Source organism: Anarrhichthys ocellatus, unplaced genomic scaffold (genome assembly GCF_004355925.1).
Source record: "Anarrhichthys ocellatus isolate YVR2014 unplaced genomic scaffold, GSC_Weel_1.0 scaffold450, whole genome shotgun sequence".
Taxonomy (NCBI): Eukaryota; Metazoa; Chordata; class Actinopteri; order Perciformes; family Anarhichadidae; genus Anarrhichthys; species Anarrhichthys ocellatus.
This window is the reverse complement of record NW_022280424.1, coordinates 18,500-37,155: the sequence shown is the minus strand read 5'-3', so window position 1 is coordinate 37,155 and position 18,656 is coordinate 18,500. Positions and strand designations below refer to the sequence as shown.

The 18,656-nt window shown below is 41.7% G+C and overlaps 1 protein-coding gene across 1 annotated transcript; it reads right to left on the bottom strand.

Annotated features, from left to right (window-relative positions):
- Positions 1 to 2,876: 2,876 nt before the first annotated feature.
- LOC116401442 (latent-transforming growth factor beta-binding protein 1-like) lies at positions 2,877 to 17,891 on the bottom strand. Its single transcript, XM_031879829.1, has 6 exons — positions 17,842 to 17,891; positions 9,394 to 9,416; positions 8,822 to 8,924; positions 5,994 to 6,080; positions 5,156 to 5,281; positions 2,877 to 4,142 (listed from the first exon to the last, which is right to left on the bottom strand). Exons 3-6 carry the CDS (start codon positions 8,907 to 8,909, stop codon positions 3,886 to 3,888), a joined length of 558 nt encoding a protein of 185 aa, XP_031735689.1. The 5' UTR covers positions 8,910 to 8,924; positions 9,394 to 9,416; positions 17,842 to 17,891; the 3' UTR covers positions 2,877 to 3,885.
- Between the last annotated feature and the right edge of the window lie 765 nt (positions 17,892 to 18,656).

Here is an 18,656-nt window from a genome sequence, read left to right as displayed (position 1 = left end):
ACATATACATATACACATATATACACATACATATACATATACACATACATATACATATACACACATATACACATACACACACATATATACATACACACACATATATACATACACACACACACACACACATATATATATACACACACACACACATATATATACAGTTGTGTGAAAAAGTGTTTGCCCCCTTCCTGATTTCTTATTTTTTTGCATGTTTGTCACACTTAAATGTTTCAGATCATCAAACAAATTTAAATATTAGACAAAGATAACACAAGTAAACACAAAATGCAGTTTTTAAATGAAGGTTTTTATTATTAAGGGAAAAAAAAAAATCCAAACCTACATGGCCCTGTGTGAAAAAGAGATTTCCCCCTAAACCTAATAACTGGTTGGGCCACCCTTAGCAGCAACAACTGCAATCAAGCATTTGCGATAACTGACAATGAGTCTTTTACAGCGCTGCAGAGGAATTTTGGCCCACTCATCTTTGCAGAATTGTTGTAATTCAGCCACATTGGAGGGTTTTCGAGCATGAACCGCCTTTTTAAGGTCATGCCACAGCATCTCAATCGGATTCAGGTCGGGACTTTGACTAGGCCACTCCAAAGTCTTCATTTTGTTTTTCTTAAGCCATTCAGAGGTGGACTTGCTGGTGTGTTTTGGATCATTGTCCTGCTGCAGAACCCAAGTGCGCTTCAGCTTGAGGTCACGAACAAATGGCCGGACATTCTCCTTCAGGATTTGTTGGTAGACAGCAGAATTCATGGTTCCATTTACCACAGCAAGTCTTCCAGGTCCTGAAGCAGCAAAACAGCCCCAGACCATCACACTACCACCACCATATTTTACTGTTGGTATGATGTTCCTTTTCTGAAATGCCGTGTTACTTTTACGCCAGATGTAATGGGACATACACCTTCCAAAAAGTTCCAACTTTTGTCTCGTTAGTCCACAGAGTATTTTCCCAAAAGTCTTGGGGATCATCAAGATGTTTTCTGGCAAAACTGAGACGAGCCTTTATGTTCTTTTTGCTCAGCAGTGGTTTTCGTCTTGGAACTCTGCCATGCAGGCCATTTTTGCCCAGTCTCTCTCTTATGGTGGAGTCATGAACACTGACCTTAATTGAGGCAAGTGAGGCCTGCAGTTCTTTGGATGTTGTTCTGGGGTCTTTTGTGACCTCTTGGATGAGTCGTCGCTGCGCTCTTGGGGTAATTTTGGTCGGCCGGCCACTCCTGGGAAGGTTCACCACTGTTCCATGTTTTCGCCATTTGTGGATAATGGCTCTCACTGTGGTTTGCTGGAGTCCCAAAGCTTTAGAAATGGCTTTGTAACCTTTTCCAGACTGATAGATCTCAATTACTTTGTTTCTCATTTGTTCCTGAATTTCTTTGGATCGCAGCATGATGTCTAGCTTTTGAGGATCTTTTGGTCTACCTCACTTTGTCAGGCAGGTCCTATTTAAGTGATTTCTTGATTGAGAACAGGTGTGGCAGTAATCAGGCCTGGGTGTGGCTAAAGAAATTGAACTCAGCTTTCCAAAGATGTGATAAACCACAGTTAATTTATGTTTTAACAGGGGGGGGGCAATCACTTTTTCACACAGGGCCATGTAGGTTTGGATTTTTTTCCCCCTTAATAATAAAAACCTTCATTGAAAAACTGCATTTTGTGTTTACTTGTGTTATCTTTGTCTAATATTTAAATTTGTTTGATGATCTGAAACATTTAAGTGTGACAAACATGCAAAAAAATAAGAAATCAGGAAGGGGGCAAACACTTTTTCACACAACTGTATATATACACATATATACACACACATGTACACACACACACACACACACACACACACACACACACATATATATATGTTTGTGTGTATATATATATATGTATATATGCATGTATATATACTGTATATATTGAAATAGCCTAGTAGTAGTAACGTCTCTGTGTAGTCAACAACTGTCAAATCAAATGAAGAAAGTACACATCAATTATATTTTAACAATTATTCTCAGTTTTCAAATTTAACTGGATGGATTATAAATAATACATAGAAATACATAAATACATGTTCTTCTCATTTCAAGTAAAATAAGGGCTGGATTAAAGAATAACTGACATAACAGAAAGCTTTTGAAGAATGTGCATCTTAAAATAAAGTAATTCATTTTAGAAAAAATGAATTTCACCGATTTGCCCTGCAGTTTAAAATTCACTTCATTCAGGTGTGAAGTGATGTCAATTAAAAAAGCTACGATATTATATTTTTCTCATCTTCTAAAAAGAGAAATTAGTGTGCATGATCTTTATCTGTGGTTATTAACACTTGTTTCAGTTATATTCTGTCTGTTCACATCACTGTTGGTCAGTGAATGAATGCGTTAGGATTCTGATCATATTGGGCTCTTAGGTTTATTTTTTGTCTTCATTTCAGATGTGAGAGGGAACGTTGCTCAAAAGAGTTGTGCTTTGTCTCGTAGTGATTCTTCACATTACCGCTTTTAAGAATCGTCATGGTCTCTGAACATCTGAGACACACTGGTTTTAAACTGTCCGTGGGAAGAATTAACCTGAAAGAGTCTGTTCATTCTTGGTTAAAGACTCTGGTCTCTCTGACCACTTTTCTCTCGTCATGTGAAATAACTTCTCTGACTCACGTAATTATTCTCCTACTCTTCGTCCTCTCTCCTTGTCTCTCCCGTGTGTGTATCTCACTCGATTCAGGAAACTTGTCAGAATACCCAGATTTGATTGGCCGAACTGCATCACGTGATGTGATTTGCACCGCTGAACAAGTACCGTAAAGGCTGAAAAAGCTGCGCCGGTTAAAATAGAGGCGCTCCGTCAAAATTGAATAATTCTCAATTATCTATCGGTTTTAGGTCCTGGGTCCGGATACAACGGCGTCTGAGTCAGGATCCGGACCGCGGTCCGCCTATTGGCGACACCTGTCCTAGATGCTCTGCATTCCTGTTGCCAGCCTCCTGCCCAGCACCCTGCTAGGAACTACACCTTTCCTGAACTCCAGCCTCCTGACCACCAGTTACGCCCTGCGCCCCACTTTCTTGTCGTCCTACCAACCTGCCCAGCCCAATGGCTCTGCTGGGCTTGCCACCTGAGGTCTCCTGCTCCGCCCTGTCCAGTTTCCAGGCCGGCTGTCTGAGGTTTCCTGCTCCTTTGCTGTCGAGTCCCTAGGCCACCCATCTCTTTGGTTCCCCTTGCCATGTGCTTTGTAGCTTTGCTTTCAAGTCACCAGAACCTGAACCGTGCCATGATTCTGACCCCGTACCTATACCTGAACATGCCTGTCTGCCTACCTTTACTTCTATCTGTAACTGCCTCCTTACTTGCACCTGCCAATAAACATACTTTCACTGTAGTAGATATCATTGAATGGTACCAGTCTGTCTGCATCTTCTGCATTTGGGTCCTATCCCTGTTGCTTCGCACTCATCCACGATGACGGTATGTTTCAGGGTTGACAGCACAGATGGGCCAGAATCGGACAATTCTTAAATGTAATTTAATTTCTTCATGTATACATTTTTTCACTGTCAATTTCATTAAAATTATTAAGGATCCCATGGTTAATATAGCGCAGACTATAGCAAAATGATCATAAAGCTGATCTCCATCTTCGGTTTTCCTGGTAGAGTGTAATGAACATGGAGGCAGTAGGGACACTATTGGCAAGGCTATAGGCTTTTGTCTCGATTATTACCTATTGAAGGCCAGTTATATCACTTACACTGGATGATTTAACACGTGTTTTCATTTCCCAGGTGATGGGCAAAGTGGAAAAAAGCAAAAGGCATCTCACTTTCATAAAAAACATTGTTAGATGGGCGAGATGTATGGGCACACTTAACCAAGTTCTAATTACATCAGTTTCTGTTGCAAATGTTGGGTGCGTGTTACATACAGCATGTGTGTTGAGGTATGTTTGTGCATGAATAGGAATGTGTGTGAGAAAGATACGAGCTCTGGCAGCATGAGTTGAGGGTACGTACCAAAACAACTGTTTCGCTCCTCATTGACAAGGAATCCCTGCGAACACACACACAGAAAACTGCCCTCTGTGTTCTCGCAGCGACCGCCAAAGCACAAAGATGTGCTTTCCAAACACTCATCTACATCTGGACACACAAACCAGAGCAAACAACATGTGTCACTTTGTTGTATAAAATGTACATTCAAAGAAAGTGTCAAAATTACAGAATTTTTCATACAGAGATAAACCAGGGTAGTGTTTTGTTGATGGCAAGATCTGCTCTGTTCCCCCACCAGAAGATGATATAACAATCTTGAACAAATTTGAGTGAACTGGCTACTGCCTTCCACAATGGCACACTGCCATTCTAATGAAAGTTGCTCACTGAGAGCATACACAAAAAAGTTGGGACTCCTTCAGCATGTTTTGGGCCGTAGAGTATGCACACTACTGTCCTTCTCTGCCCGATTCACTTCACCCATATGCAAACATCAACAAATTGACATGTCTTTTAAGTAACTGTGGTCCCCACACCTCAGAGTCATGTTCACAGTCCCTGGGGTTTGATAATAATCTAACAGAAAGAAAGCTCATTAAAGCCACTAGAAATAGAGCCAGGCTGTGTGCCGAATTTGATATAGTTAAAATTGCAGGTCATGAAAATTAGGAACATTTACTTTGTGTTGCACACATTAAGAAATGACTCTTTGAATTACCACAATGTGAGCTACTAGGTCCAACAAAATGGAACAGTTACAAAGTATATACTATTTTTGGGCCATTCATACATGGTGGGGGGGGGGGGTATATCAGTACTGTAATCAGGTTTCTTGGTGAACCTGCATGATTTTGTCTGATTTCGTATGGAATTCACTGGCACTGATGACAAGCATTAAGAATAACTTTATAGAAATCTTCTCAGTGACGGTCTTGTTTACTTCTGTAAGTGTTATAGCGGCATCCGTATTATTTGGAGACTGTTTTATAACCAGTTAAAAGTTCCTCACAGTAACTATAAATGTAAATGAATAAATGGGTGTTCATTCAATCCAATGTAATAAACCCAATAGTCCATGGGTTTATCCTTAGATGTATGACTAAATGAATGTACATGAAAAGGAAAATGACTGGCTTTGAGCACTGGACTGGATTCCTCACCTATACAGGTGGTTTGGGCGTCATCCAGGCGGTATCCCTCATCACAGTGGCAGGTGTAACCCTCAGCTGTGTTGTAACAAATCCCCATGCCACAAATATAAGGGTTGATCTGGCACTCATTTACCTCTGGGCCAGAAGAAAGAGGAGAGTATTAATACAACAGCAGTTTTAGAACTAGTAATGGGTCCCACAAAATACTATAAAGAGCCATGAAGAAGATCAGCAAACTTCAGTTCAATGAATGAGAATCTTTAGTTTCATGTATTGTTATTTTTTAACTGTCATTTTAACACAGCCAACCAGTTGCCTTGTTTCCATTCATTTAAGTTGATGTCTCAACAACAAAACATGAAGACTATCCCCAAAATGAATAACTGATACCGTGCAAGCTTCTGTATATGCCTTATTGTTCTAGCTTTTCATTAAGACTTCCTTAAAGATCAACTGGTAATGTTCCCTCTTGAGTTAAGCACTTTGGCCCAAATACTGCATCAAAAAACACTGTAGATCCTTGCAGTCTGTGTAACTATCCTTGTGTGCTGCCTTAGCAAGACTCTAAAGGCATGCACACACTACATTAAAACAACAAAAGGGAGGAGTGAAATCAATTAATTACAAAAGAATTACCCTTCACGGTCTTCAATAACTTATTGTTTAGTTAGCAATCAAGCATCTTAGCTTGCTAATTAACAAGTTAGAAAGCCAACTAGCTATGATGTCCATGTATTTATCAGCTGTTCTTCACCTGTTCATCAACTTAAAATAGAACTTTTAAGGCAGACAACAATATACCAGAACAGATGAGGCGAAACAAAGGACAGAGAAAAGAATGTCTTACCTGCTGACTGGGTGGGAGCGATGTCCTGGCCTGCATTAGATGGGAGGATCTCCACTGGTGTAGGAGGAGAGTTCCTCTCAACAACTTCTAATGAATGAAGAAAATACACAGTAATACGCATGTTAAAGTTTTGCTTTTTAATATTATATATTTTTTAATTCATGGACCAAGGTGCAGTCTCAATAATAATATAATATTGTACAATTATAAGCATAATCTGCATCAAAAGGGATGTAGTTTCTTCTGTACAGTCATCAAATATTCCCAATAATGTTTGCACACCTTATTTTCTCCACACACATGAAAATGCAATTCATTCAATCAGCAGCAGTTTTGTGAATGAAAATGCACCGATTACAGCATAGGTCAAAGTAGGGCTGCACCATATTGAAAAAAACTGATATACAGTATATTGTGTTATAATATTCCTTTTGTATCAAGCAGCAAAAAAGTCGTAGCGTTAGCAAACATCGCACGTCCCACAATTTGACTTTTGCTCATGCGCACATCTCATTGTCAATGCTGAAACTATATAAATGGTCAAATGGACTGTACTTAGCACTTTTCTAGTCTTCCCACCACTCAAAGCTCTTTAACACTACATGTCATTATTCACCCATTCATACACTGATGGCAAGGGCTACCATGTAAGGTACCACATGCCCAACAGGACTATTTAACATTCATACAACATTCACAAACCGTAGCCAACCGTAGGCACAGCTACGGGAGCAATTTGGGGTTAAGTGTCTTGCCCAAGAACACATCAACATGGAGCCGGGAATCGAACTGCCGATTCTTTGATTGAAGGACGACCCTGCTCTACCACTGAGACACAGTCGCCCATATTGTGCATCTGTAGGAATGACTGAGAATGACGATTCCTTCACAGGGAGACGACAGGTATAACAGTACAAAAGTGCTGTGCAAAAGGGCAACGCTTGTTGAACCTCTGAGTAGAAGACCTCGTTACCACTACGAGCCGCTTTCAGGAGCAATGTGAGGCTACAGTGGGCAGATTATCACCAAAACAGTGAAAGAGTAAAAAGGCATCACTTGGTCTGGCAAAAGTTCTGGTCAGACATGGTAAATTGAGAGTTAGAATTTGGCATAAACAATAACAAATGCAAGGTTTCAACTTGGTTTGTGTTCAAGAGGCAGGCCCATGGTGCTGGACTAACAGAATGGGTTTATTGCACAAAATAGACCTTTAATAACAGCTGATCTTTATTTGAATCCCACAGCAAACCTTAGCACTGTTGCTGACCAGGAACATACTTCAAGAAGGGTAACCTTTCATGTCACAACTTCAGCATGGTTCTACAAACGTTTAGTCCAGTTATTTTATCAGTTCTCACATCTTAATCTCCTACCAAAGCACTTGTTGAAGTTCAACAAAAAATGGTATTATGAACATACAGTTGATAAATTACAGAAACTAAATGTTGTTCTGGAGACCAACAGGGATTGTGTTTGGTAGCAGGCAGGTAAACCTAATAAGATGTCCAATCAATAGTAGTCACTGTACATCATTATAAAACTACACACTAATAAGAAAATAAATCAGCCATTCACATTGATTGTTGTGGGTTTGTTACTGTGCTTTTCAGTAATTCTAGGTGCCCTGACTAAGTTTTCGTCACGGTTTAGGCTTTGCCCCGTGTTCCTGTGTGGCTCCGCCCCTGGTCTCCTCCCGGCTTCCTCCTGTGTCTGTGTCTGATTGTCTCCTGGTTGCTTTCATTCACTTCACCTGTGTTCAATCACCTCCCCCTAGCTTTTTCCTCTGCCAACCCCACACTGCACTCATTCAACTCCCCTGCCTGCAATCTACTCATCACCCCACACATATACTCCCCTGCTTTCCCTATTCTGGTTGTCAGATTGTCTTTGTTCTTCCCCCTGTGTGCTTCATGTTCCGGCCTTGCTCCTCCCTGTGTGCTCATCGTGTCTCCAGTGTTTATCCCTCGTGTTGTCTCTCTACGTTCCATGGTTTGTGACTTTGCCTTTTTTTCAGTTTGGATTTTTGCCCACTCCCTGTTGGAGTTGTTTTCAGTTACTGTGTTTGATGGCTTGGACCCCAGCAAAGATACCTAGTCTTCCACTTCACCTTGTCTCCTGTGTCTGTTTCTGCGATTGAGTCTTAGCTGAACCTGAGAGAACGTGACAGTTTTGGCCTGTGAAGAAGTTGCATTCACATCTTCTGCTCTTCGCTGCATGCATTGTCAAATGTATCTCCCTTGGGGCAGTCGGACCAGTTTAGCGATGGATGGCAGACACGCATGCAATCCCATAAGTTATATAAATCTATCATTATATAAATATCAATTTGACTTTATCTAATAATGGGGACTAGAAAGGAACATGTGCAGCTTTACAAACTCATCACAAAACCTCCAGAAAATTGGCAGCTCCATCAGTGAAGAAGCGCCACTGTTCTGAAAACATGATTGTAGCTTGAAATGATTAAACACTACAAGAAGATAAACAAATGGCATAATAAATGAAAGAATTAATAACTTCTAATGCCAGTGTAAAAAAAGATCACAGTACAGGTGGCCTTTTAGGACATCAGACTAAACTTGTCAGCAGTTGACTCACTTGTACTTTCTGAGCTGCATTTGTCATTCTTAGCTGTACTTTAACACACCGTAGCATGCATTTTTCTCCGTTCTTTGCAGAAATTATACGTGTGCTAATGTTAGCATTCCAATACAGAACTGGAAGTGAAATAACTATCGTTGAACTTGGGGAAAGCTGAGCTTGACAAGCTGTGTCTGAGATGTCCTAAACTGCCAACCACAAAGTTTAGAGGGTAGTGAAGCAGACACCTGGGTAGGCTGCCTCGATCCTGACAGTGGATACACCTGGAGATAGCTGGGGCTGGATAGGTTCAACTACTGGCCTATTACTAACCATAGGAACTACCAGCTCCTTCAATGACAAGACACAGACAATAGTACCAAATGGACACGGTCAACAGAGTACTGTAAGCATTGCATTCAGTCTATCATTTCGGCTCTGCACACTGCATCTATCATGCAATACAAGCGTTGTGCTATGAAGCAGATTAGCGTTCAGATTGCATGACAACTGACTGCAGTTTGAATACAGGGCAAAAACGAACAGCTCAGCGAGCAAGCCAGAGAGCAAACAATGCCTGCCACTTCTGCATAGACTTCTGTCTGGATATTTTAGTGTCAGGGATTTATATCTATTTCTGGTACTTACATTCACATATACACAAGATTTTTACATTGCTTTGTGCTGACCAGCTGAAAGTCATGCAGCAACATTGCTGACTGACATGCAAAGGTGATTCTGCAATGCCTCAGCGGCTAAGGAGTGTCTGTATGCATGCAAACTGCTGCTACATATCTGCTCTATAAAGCGCCCAACCTACCTGATCTGGTGAAGTTGCTGCTACTGACCACAGAAAAACAGAAAAAAATGTTGAAATGTAAGTTTCAGTTTCACGGAAAATTCAGTGTCTGGTTGTTCAATGTCCCCCAGTTAAAAAGGGATGGTGGGCTTCAGACAGTTCATAAAACTAGTTTGTTTTTTAAAGCAAAAATAAGAGAGTGAGAGAGAGATATGAAAAGTACAGTATGAGGATATCTATATGCCAATATTGAATTTGAAGCTCAAAAATGGTATTGCCAATGAATATTACTTTACAACAGTTGCTCCATTTAACGTAATTTCCTGAACAAACCACGCCCACTTCCGGTCTTCTATGTGAACACAGAGACAGATAATTTAGTTAATTGAACAGATACATATAACAACGTCTCTGTACACCTCTAGTTTGTAACATAATATAATCTAACTATCTTGGGTAGGTTGGTTTCAAGGTCACCGACAGTTGTTTCTATTATTTTGTCCACACTATTTATACCAATGATGGGGAGGAGTTATTGCACGAGTGTTGAATGGACTGTATTCATTTTAGCAAAGTGTACCCAATAACTGGCAACTGAGTGAATGTCATGTTTTTCTCACATTCTCACAAAGTTGTTGTGTGGAGATTTCCCAACAATGTCCATACCCACAAATCTGAACAGCTTATGTCTGCAGAGTTTGATTAAATAATTATGTGACGATAGTTTATAATATAATTATGTGATCACAAGAAAAAGCAATTAATGCCCGATATGTGAAACACCTTCATTGCAAAAATACCAGACTTTACCCAAAGTAATCCCTTTACTAAATGCCATATAATCATTTCCCATGTTCTGATAAGGTCAAAAAGGTTGCAGACCCCTTTCTTTGTTCTAAAATATTACAACACTAAGGATATGAAAAAAAATCCTCCTATATTTATTCCATCCAGCTCATGTTTCTGCAGTGCCAATATACCAATATGTGCGGCTGCCAGGAGCGAAATTCCTATCTGGTGGTATACAAAAACTAATCTGTACAGTTTTTGGGTGGTGGATTTCTATCAGATAGTTTTTAGAGGCATGTCTGGTGTTGCGAGAAAATTCCTCCTGTGTTCCGTTCAAGAGAGGCTTAGGAGCAATTTGGACTCTGGTTTTGGCTAAGATGGTGGCTTTCCCTCATGCTCTGAATATTAACGGGAGGCTCCTCTTCTTCATCTCTCAGCTTGTTTATCTCCCACTCTTCTGAAGGGCTGTGAGCCGGCCTGTGTTTGAAGGAAATGTGAAGTGAGCAAAAGCCCTTTAATCCTTGTCACCTACAAACAAATGTTACATGAGGGATGTAAAAGAAGTGAGTTCCTAATCACATATAGGAGAGATCATAAGTCAGGATTTCGAGTGTTACTTTGGAGCTGAAATTTGCAACAGTGAGATTGTTGTTCATCCCTCATTTATCAGTGGGACACTGGCATTGTGAGGCTGATAAATTAAGACCACGCTTCAAACAACAGAGGGAGGGGTGTGGGGTATATTGGTAATACTTACTTTGTTACTTTTTATTCATTGCAGAAAAGCACAAAAATGCATTTCAATTACCTCTTACCGGATTGCCAAAATGCAATCCCTCATTGGTGTTGATTTCTTTGAAAGTATGTTCAGTCACTTAAAAGCATGCCAGATGGAAGACAGCTGAACAATATTAATGTCTCAGTATCCAACTGTTGAAGGGTAAATTCTGTAATCGACAGAATTAGACTGTGGCTCGAGTTGACTTCTAGCTGAAAGGTGACGGTTTCTCCCCATGATGAACATAAGCACTTTCTCTGTTTTTGTTTATTTGTTCAGTTTTCTGCTCTCCTTCCCTGGTCCCATTCACCAGGGAGGAACTCTTGAACATCAAACGTGTTGTTGGATAGAGTAATTTCTTCCAGCCACAAAGGTTTTTTATGACAGACCGGTCTTGAATTACCCTCTCAAGAGGCGGTTCTTGCAGCAGGTCACAAGACACACTCGCCAATGATGCTTGCCTGTGGGAACTGCCATTGGTGCTCAAGGCCTTGGTGAAGGATCCCTTTGAGCCTCTGGAGTGCTCCTCTCTGAAGGTGAGAGAGTGTGTGTCGGTGCACCCCAGTTGCTTGCTGGTTCTTGGTAATAGCAATGAAGCTACTCTCTGACCAAATCCTGTCTTAGTTCAGGGTAGTAAGATGCTTTGCCAAGTTTGAGCGTTTAAGCCTGTTATGTTGAACGCATTAGCTATAAAGAATTAGGTGGGCTGTAACTAACCTTTAGCCAGTGAGAATCACCGTGGTTTGGCTCGATGTTATGGTGAGAAAGGGCTTGCATTCATCGGGCTCCACCCACTGTATCCACAGAGTCTAGTAGAGGGCGGAGCCTCTGAGAGTTAGAACCAAGCCGCAACCTCCGGGCTGAAAAAAGAAGCCAACGCGGAGCCACTGCAGTTCATCAAATGGCCACTTGAGGCTGGCACCAAAAACGAGCCAACCCTTATAGACCCCCATGTTAAAATGCCCAAATTTATAGCAGAACAAAACATGCCCGGTACAAAAAATAGTTTTGGTTTCTATAGCTAATATATCATTCATGCTATTCAACTGCACGTTGGGTGAATACAAAAAAAAAACAACTCATCCAGTAAAATTACATTAAGTTATGCACAATTAAGCCGAGCTGACAGACATGTGGGTGCTGTCACAGCCGCTAGCTGTCAGCTGGGTGTCACCACCTTCGATTGGTGGTTACCAATGTCATGTCTCACCGCCTGTCTTGGGGAGATAAAGGCGTGGATGAGCAACAACTTTCTCCAGTTAAACAGTAGCAAAACCGAAGCCCTCCTTGTTGGCACTCCACACCAGGTTCATTCATCCTCCATAACTCATCTCACCTTCGACGGTCAGGTAATCCCCCTCTCCTCCAGTCACTAATCTGGGAGTTAGGTTTGACCCTTACCTGACCTTTAATGACCATATAAAACACCTGTGCAAAACCTCGTTTTATCATCTCAAAAATATCTCCAAACTCCGCCCCACTTTAACCCTGTCAGATGCAGAGAAGCTCGTCCACGCCTTTATCTCCTCAAGACTGGACTACTGTAACTCACTCTTCACTGGGATCACTGCCAAGAACATCCAGAAGCTGCAATACATTCAAAACAGCGCTGCCAGGATCCTGATGAGAGTCCGGAAGTATGAGCACATAACACCCATTCTGCACTCACTACACTGGCTCCCTGTCTCATTCCAGATTGACTAAAAAGTCCTACTACTCACACATAAATGCATAAATGGACACGCACCTCCCTACCTACAAGAACTCATCACTCCCCAAATCTCCACCTGCACCCTCAGATCATCAAACAACTCGCTCCTCCGGGTCCCCAACACCAAGCTCCGCACCATGGGCGACCGGGCCTTTGGCTCGGCAGCTCCACGCCTATGGAACAGTCTCCCTGACCACCTAAGGGCAACACAGACACTGGTCTCTTTTAAAACTGGCCTAAAAACCTTTTTATTCAGGAAGGCGTTTCTGACCTAAATCACTGTCAGTTATTTCTTTTGTGTTTCTGTTCATTGACTTTTTTTTTTTATGCTTACTAGTTATTTTAACTATGTTTTTTACTATGTTTTTTACTATGTACTGGCTCTGTGGCAATTCTGAGATTTTTTAAATGAAAAGTGCATTACAAATAGAATGCATTATTATTATTATTTATTACCCGTGCTGTTGATGTGTCCTTGGGCAAGACACTAAACCCAAATTGCTCCTGCAGGCTGTCAGTTAAGAGTCCTGATGGGCAGGTGGTAGCATGGTAACCTCTGCCATCAGTATATGAATGCGGGTGAATGATGACATGTAGTGTCATCATGCTCTGAGTGGTCAGAAGACTAGAAGCTATGTACAAGTCTATTTACCATTTACCTCAGATAATTCAAGTAACTGAACCTCGCCTCGTGTATGTGCTGTTGATGTTGATTATTAAATATCTTAATGTTCAATGTATTTTGTATAGCCCAAAATCACAAATCAAAAATTTGCCTCAGAGGGCAAATGCATTTTATGTGACAAATAAATTGCAATGGCAGCCGAGATCAACAAGACCACACGGTTAACGTTAGGCGGCTAGCAATAAAGAGTAATATATTGCCACGGTTCTTATTAGCTTGTTAAACTTAGTTAGCTTGGTAGCTTCCAGCTAGGTGGGCATGTTTAAGCAACCAGCCTTCACTCGGGCTGCCTCAGCTGCAGCCATGCTACACCGTGCCCATTTTTGGATTAGACTTTGTCGTCACTAACAAGATGGTGACAGTTGGAGAAACCTTCAGAAACCTATGGGTGGTCAATGGTTAGAAAAAAGGTTACAATATAGCAGTAATATAGTTCTATAAGTACAGGTAGTGCCCTCTACCAAGGGGCCCTGTCGGTCCTACACCGATCAGTACTGGTGTAGTGGGGTCCACACGTACTCGGTTAAGCAGGTCCTGATTGACCAGCTCCATTAATGCAAATTTTCAGTGGGTGAATGCATGCTTGTGATTGGAGGAGACTTTTTATATCCGCCAGGAGATAACGATATCAGTCGTGTGGGAATGAGTGCGTGCATAGGTGTGCCTGCCTGACTGCTGACTTCTCACTCACTACTCTTAACCAGACGCAGGCTGGTAGGGGCTATATGTGAGACACAGTAGGGGGATAAATATGAGAAGCAAGAGACACAAGAACTTGACTTGGGTCTTGAGGAGCTGCAGTGTTTATTCATGGTCAAACTGCTCATTTCAAAGCTATCTGCTCTGATCCACTGTCACTCTCGCTCAACCACAAACTTGCTACGCCAACACTACACTGAGCTATTCCTTTAAGTAGTACCATCTTGTTCCTAAACAACAGTGGGGTGGGGGCGAGGAAACACAACTAGAATCCCTTTGTATGTTTGTTCAGTTTGATTTCAGAATTAACGACACGACACGGTTCGATCCCCGGCTCTGCTAGTCTATGTTGATGTATCCTTGGGCAAGACTCTTAACCAAGCAGCTCCCTCAGGCTGTTCCTGCGGTGTATGAATGGGTATGAATGATTAGAAAGTCCTGATTGGCAGGTGGCACCTTGCATGGTAGCCCCAGCCATTAGTGTATGAATGGGTGAATGATGACATTAAGTGTTTGAGCGCATTGAGTGGTCGGAAAACTAGCGAAACGCCATACCAGTACAAGTCCATTTACCATTTAACCTCAGTTGGAGGGTTCATGGGAGTTTTACCATCCAGTCTAAATGTGTTTTTTGGACTTGGAGAAGGCCTATGACCGAGTCACTTGGGGAGTCCTGTAGAACAGTGATTTTCAACCGCTGTGCCATCGTCAGGTGTGCCGTGGGAAAATGTCCAATTTCACTTAATGAGTCCAAAAAATTATTATTTAGTTGTTGCAAATACTTTGCCATTGTTGAGCGTCTGAGCTGCAATATAGTGGCTGGCTAAGTAATACATGTTCTTCCATGCCAGTGGGTGGCAGTAGGTAGCGCAGTAATGACGTGTTAATTTAGGACAGTAGAATGAAATGACGAGTGGGACGAGACGAGCAGCCATGGAGAAATATTTGAAAAGGAAAAATGCAGACTCTGAACTGGGCAAAATAACCCAGCTGAAAAGCCTAGTAAGGATCAACACATTTAGAGACTTGTCATTAAATTGTCTGCATATATCCGGCCCTCGGTACGACGGCCCGCCAGAAAATATCATATGTTTATCATAACTGGCCCGCCACACCACAGACCTCCGGGACAAAAAGTGGTGATGATAGCTGGCTTTATGTGCAACATAACGAAGCATCTCACTGCGCTAAACCTCCAGCTTCAGGGACGGGGACGTGTGATCACAGACATGTGTGATCACAGACATGTGTGATGCAGTAAAAGTCTCCACTGCTGTGTACCCGACTGCGCATTCTGCTGATAAACTGGGCGCACTTGGCACAGAGTTCACCCGGCGATTTTGCCGACTTTGCAGCTCAGAAATTTAAATTTGAACTGCTCAGCAATCCGTTTGTAGTTGACGTGGAAAGAGCACCTGTGGAGCTGATAGACCTCCAGTGTAATGACACTGAAGACAAAGTATGACTCTGAGGGCGCTTCACAGTTTCCAAGCTTTACCCCCGAAACGATGCCTTAACTCCGCCTACATGCTGCTCAAATGCTCTGCATGTTTGGAAGCACATACTTGTGTGAGCAGCTTTTCTCTGTGATAAAGATGAACACAAACCCACACAGGAGTCGTCTCACTGATGCACCTTCACTCCATCGTAAGGGTTTCCACAGAACCTAACCCCAGATATGAATGAACTAGCAGCCAAGAAAATATGCCAAACATCTAGCTCTGGTATGCATACAATAATGTAGCCTACCTAAACATGTATTATTTTTGCACTTTGTCCAATACCCCTTCTATCCTGTTTATTAAATGGTGACTCTATTTGGCCCTCAACGTAGTCCCAATTTCTTATTTTCACCCTCTCTGTGATTGAGTTTGACACCCCTGACATATATGCTGTATTATGCTAAAAAGTGTCATTTTGTAACGTTTTTGGTTGTTGGTGTGCCGCGGGATCTTTTTAATGTAAAAAATGTGCCGCGGCTCAGAAAAGGTTGAAAAACACTGCTGTAGAAGGTACTGCAGGAATATGGGGTACCTGGGTTGTTGCTACGAGCCATACGATCCTTGTATAACCAAAGTGAGAGCTATGTACGGTTACTCGGCACAAAATCAAGCACGTTTCCAGTTTGTGTTGGCCTCCACTAGGGTCCATTGTCACCAATCCTGTTTCATGGACAGGATTTCAAGGCGCAGCCTGGGGAGGAGAGTGTCCGGTTTGGAGACCTCAGAATTCAATCTCTGCTTTTTGCAGGTGATGTGGTTTATATTGGCTCCTTCAGAACGTGACCTTCAGCACACACTGGAGCGGGTTGCAGCAGAGTGTCAAGAGGTTGGGATGAGAGTCAGTACCTTCAAGTCTGAGGCCATGGTTATCTGCCGGAAAACGGTGGATTGCACCCTTTGGGTTGGGAGTGAGACACTGCCCCAAGCAAGGGAGTTTACGTATCTTGGGGTCTTGTTCACGAGTGAGGGTAAAATGGAGTGTGACATAGACAGGCGATCCGGTGCGGCGTTGTGAAGAGACAGCTGAGCCGCAAAGCAAAGCTCTCGTTTTACCAATCCATCTACGTTCTGACCCTCACCTATGGTCATGACCTTTGGGTAGTGACCAAAAGACTGAGATCGCAGATACAAGCGGTCAAACTGAGCTTCCTTCATAGGGTGGCTGGACTCAGCCTAAGAGATAAGGTGAGGAGCTCAGACAAAGGGAGTTTGGAGTAGAGCCGCTGCTCCTTCGTGTCAAAAGGGCCAGCTGAGGTGGTTCGGGCATCTGATCAGGATGCCCCCTGGACGTCTGCCTTCAGAGGTTTTGCTGACAAATCCAACTGGTTGCTGGGGAGTTACTGGGGAGAAGGCCGTTTGGACCACGACCCGGATGAGCAGAAGCTAATGGATGCAGCTCTGGATTGTTTTTGCACTAATTTCCTTAAATATAGATTATTGCAATTTAAAGTAAACCAAAACCCTTATTTCATCTACAGCTAGAATAACATGCTGCTGCTCTGTTGCTTATTAAAACAGGAAAGAGAATATTATACCCAGTCTTTCTACATAATTAGCATCTTACAACTTGCAGCATTGATGGTGAAACTTTATAATGATTTGGCCTCAAAAGATATTTAAGTTTTAACATTCCAAACACAGTGAGATAGATAAACCGAAAAGGTTCTAATGATATTACCAAAAAGTCTAGACTGAAGACCAAAGGACACATCTTTTGCATTGTGGTCCTTCAAATAATATAAAGGCCTACCTTAAATAATTAGAAAGAATATGTCTCGTGTTGACAAATGTGATAATGAGGGAGGAGTTTAATATTTGGGGATGGCGGTGGTTTTGAGCCACAGATCCATTTCATTGCCAGGGATAGCTAGATGTGTTGCGGTCAACTGGTCTGCATCCTGGGCACCTTCCTTTATAAATGCTTTGGTCATGGAGTGATCTTGGTCCACAATGAAGGGACTACATTTCCCTGCTGGACAGGAAATTATTGGGGTTACCCAGGAAAAGCTGGAAGAAGTTGCTGTGTGAAAAGATGTTTGGGCTGCTTGTCTCACTTTGTTGCCATCGCAACCCTGACTATAGAACAAGTGTCTCAGAAATGGAGAACACTTGGATGCTATAATTTTGAAGCTGCACCAAAGTTATTATTTGGCATTTGATTTCATTAATCTGTATTACAAACATTCAACAACAACAAACACACAAGCGGCTTGTGCTAATCTAGTTTTGATATGTGTGCCACACATATCAACTTAAAGTAAATCAACTGAACATGCACTGGTAATATTAAATGGTAGAAACTCACCTGGTATAATCTCTTCTGGTTTCCCAAAGGCCTCCACTGGTCTCTCTGGTGTTGGCAAGGGTTGGGGGGGGTAGTGGGTCATTGGGCTCCTGGTAAGTGATGACTGGCTTATTGACAGGCGGATTTGGTAGAACAGTGTAGCCCATTCCACCCGGACAGATGTCTTTGAACTTAGCTACAAAATAAAAATAAAAATAGTCCTATCATACAAGTAAAAACAAGAAGTGTAAAAAATAATTATTTTCAATAGTAAACCGGCAATATTCTTGATGTTAATGTTAATGACTTTATGATCTCTGAGATTGTAGTATTCACAGCTACACCTTGCAAGGATTCTGGCAATGCTGATTTTAACTAGTAATCATCATATAATATAAAAGTTGGGTACTAGAATAAAACGTCTAGCACAATTTCTAGAAATGTTCTTGAATGTTGGAATGTGGTTTAAGGTAGATACAGAAAACATGACATGTACAATGTTCAGATTGTGTTTTGCAGCTCATCTCAATAGCAATATGACATTCCTGAGAAACAGAGTGTCTGCATGAGTGCACTCAACATTTTAAATAGATCTCCCAACTTGTTCAAAGCAGCAGATATTACAACACTGCTGTATCATTTCTACCTCTCTACTGTTACACCACTGTAATTCAAAAGTTAATTTGTTAGCCTTAATTAAAGAACTGATGTTTTTTCCAATAACACTTCTCCCATGTGATGAGATAACGACAAAAGGAGAAAAATAGATACAATCACAATTCTATATATATATAGATATATATAGATATAGATATATATAGATATATATATATATA

What these genes read in the sequence shown, in the direction of transcription:
- LOC116401442 (XM_031879829.1), bottom strand. Translation starts at nt 8,909, where the DNA reads ATGGTTAGTAATAGGCCAGTAGTTGAACCTATCCAGCCCCAGCTATCT. An exon ending in CGCTCCCACCCAGTCAGCAG is followed by an intron (nt 5,282 to 5,993) that starts GTAAGACATTCT and finishes CTTCTGGCCCAG; the next exon opens with AGGTAAATGAGTGCCAGATC. An exon ending in CGCCCAAACCACCTGTATAG is followed by an intron (nt 4,143 to 5,155) that starts GTGAGGAATCCA and finishes TTGTGTGTCCAG; the next exon opens with ATGTAGATGAGTGTTTGGAA.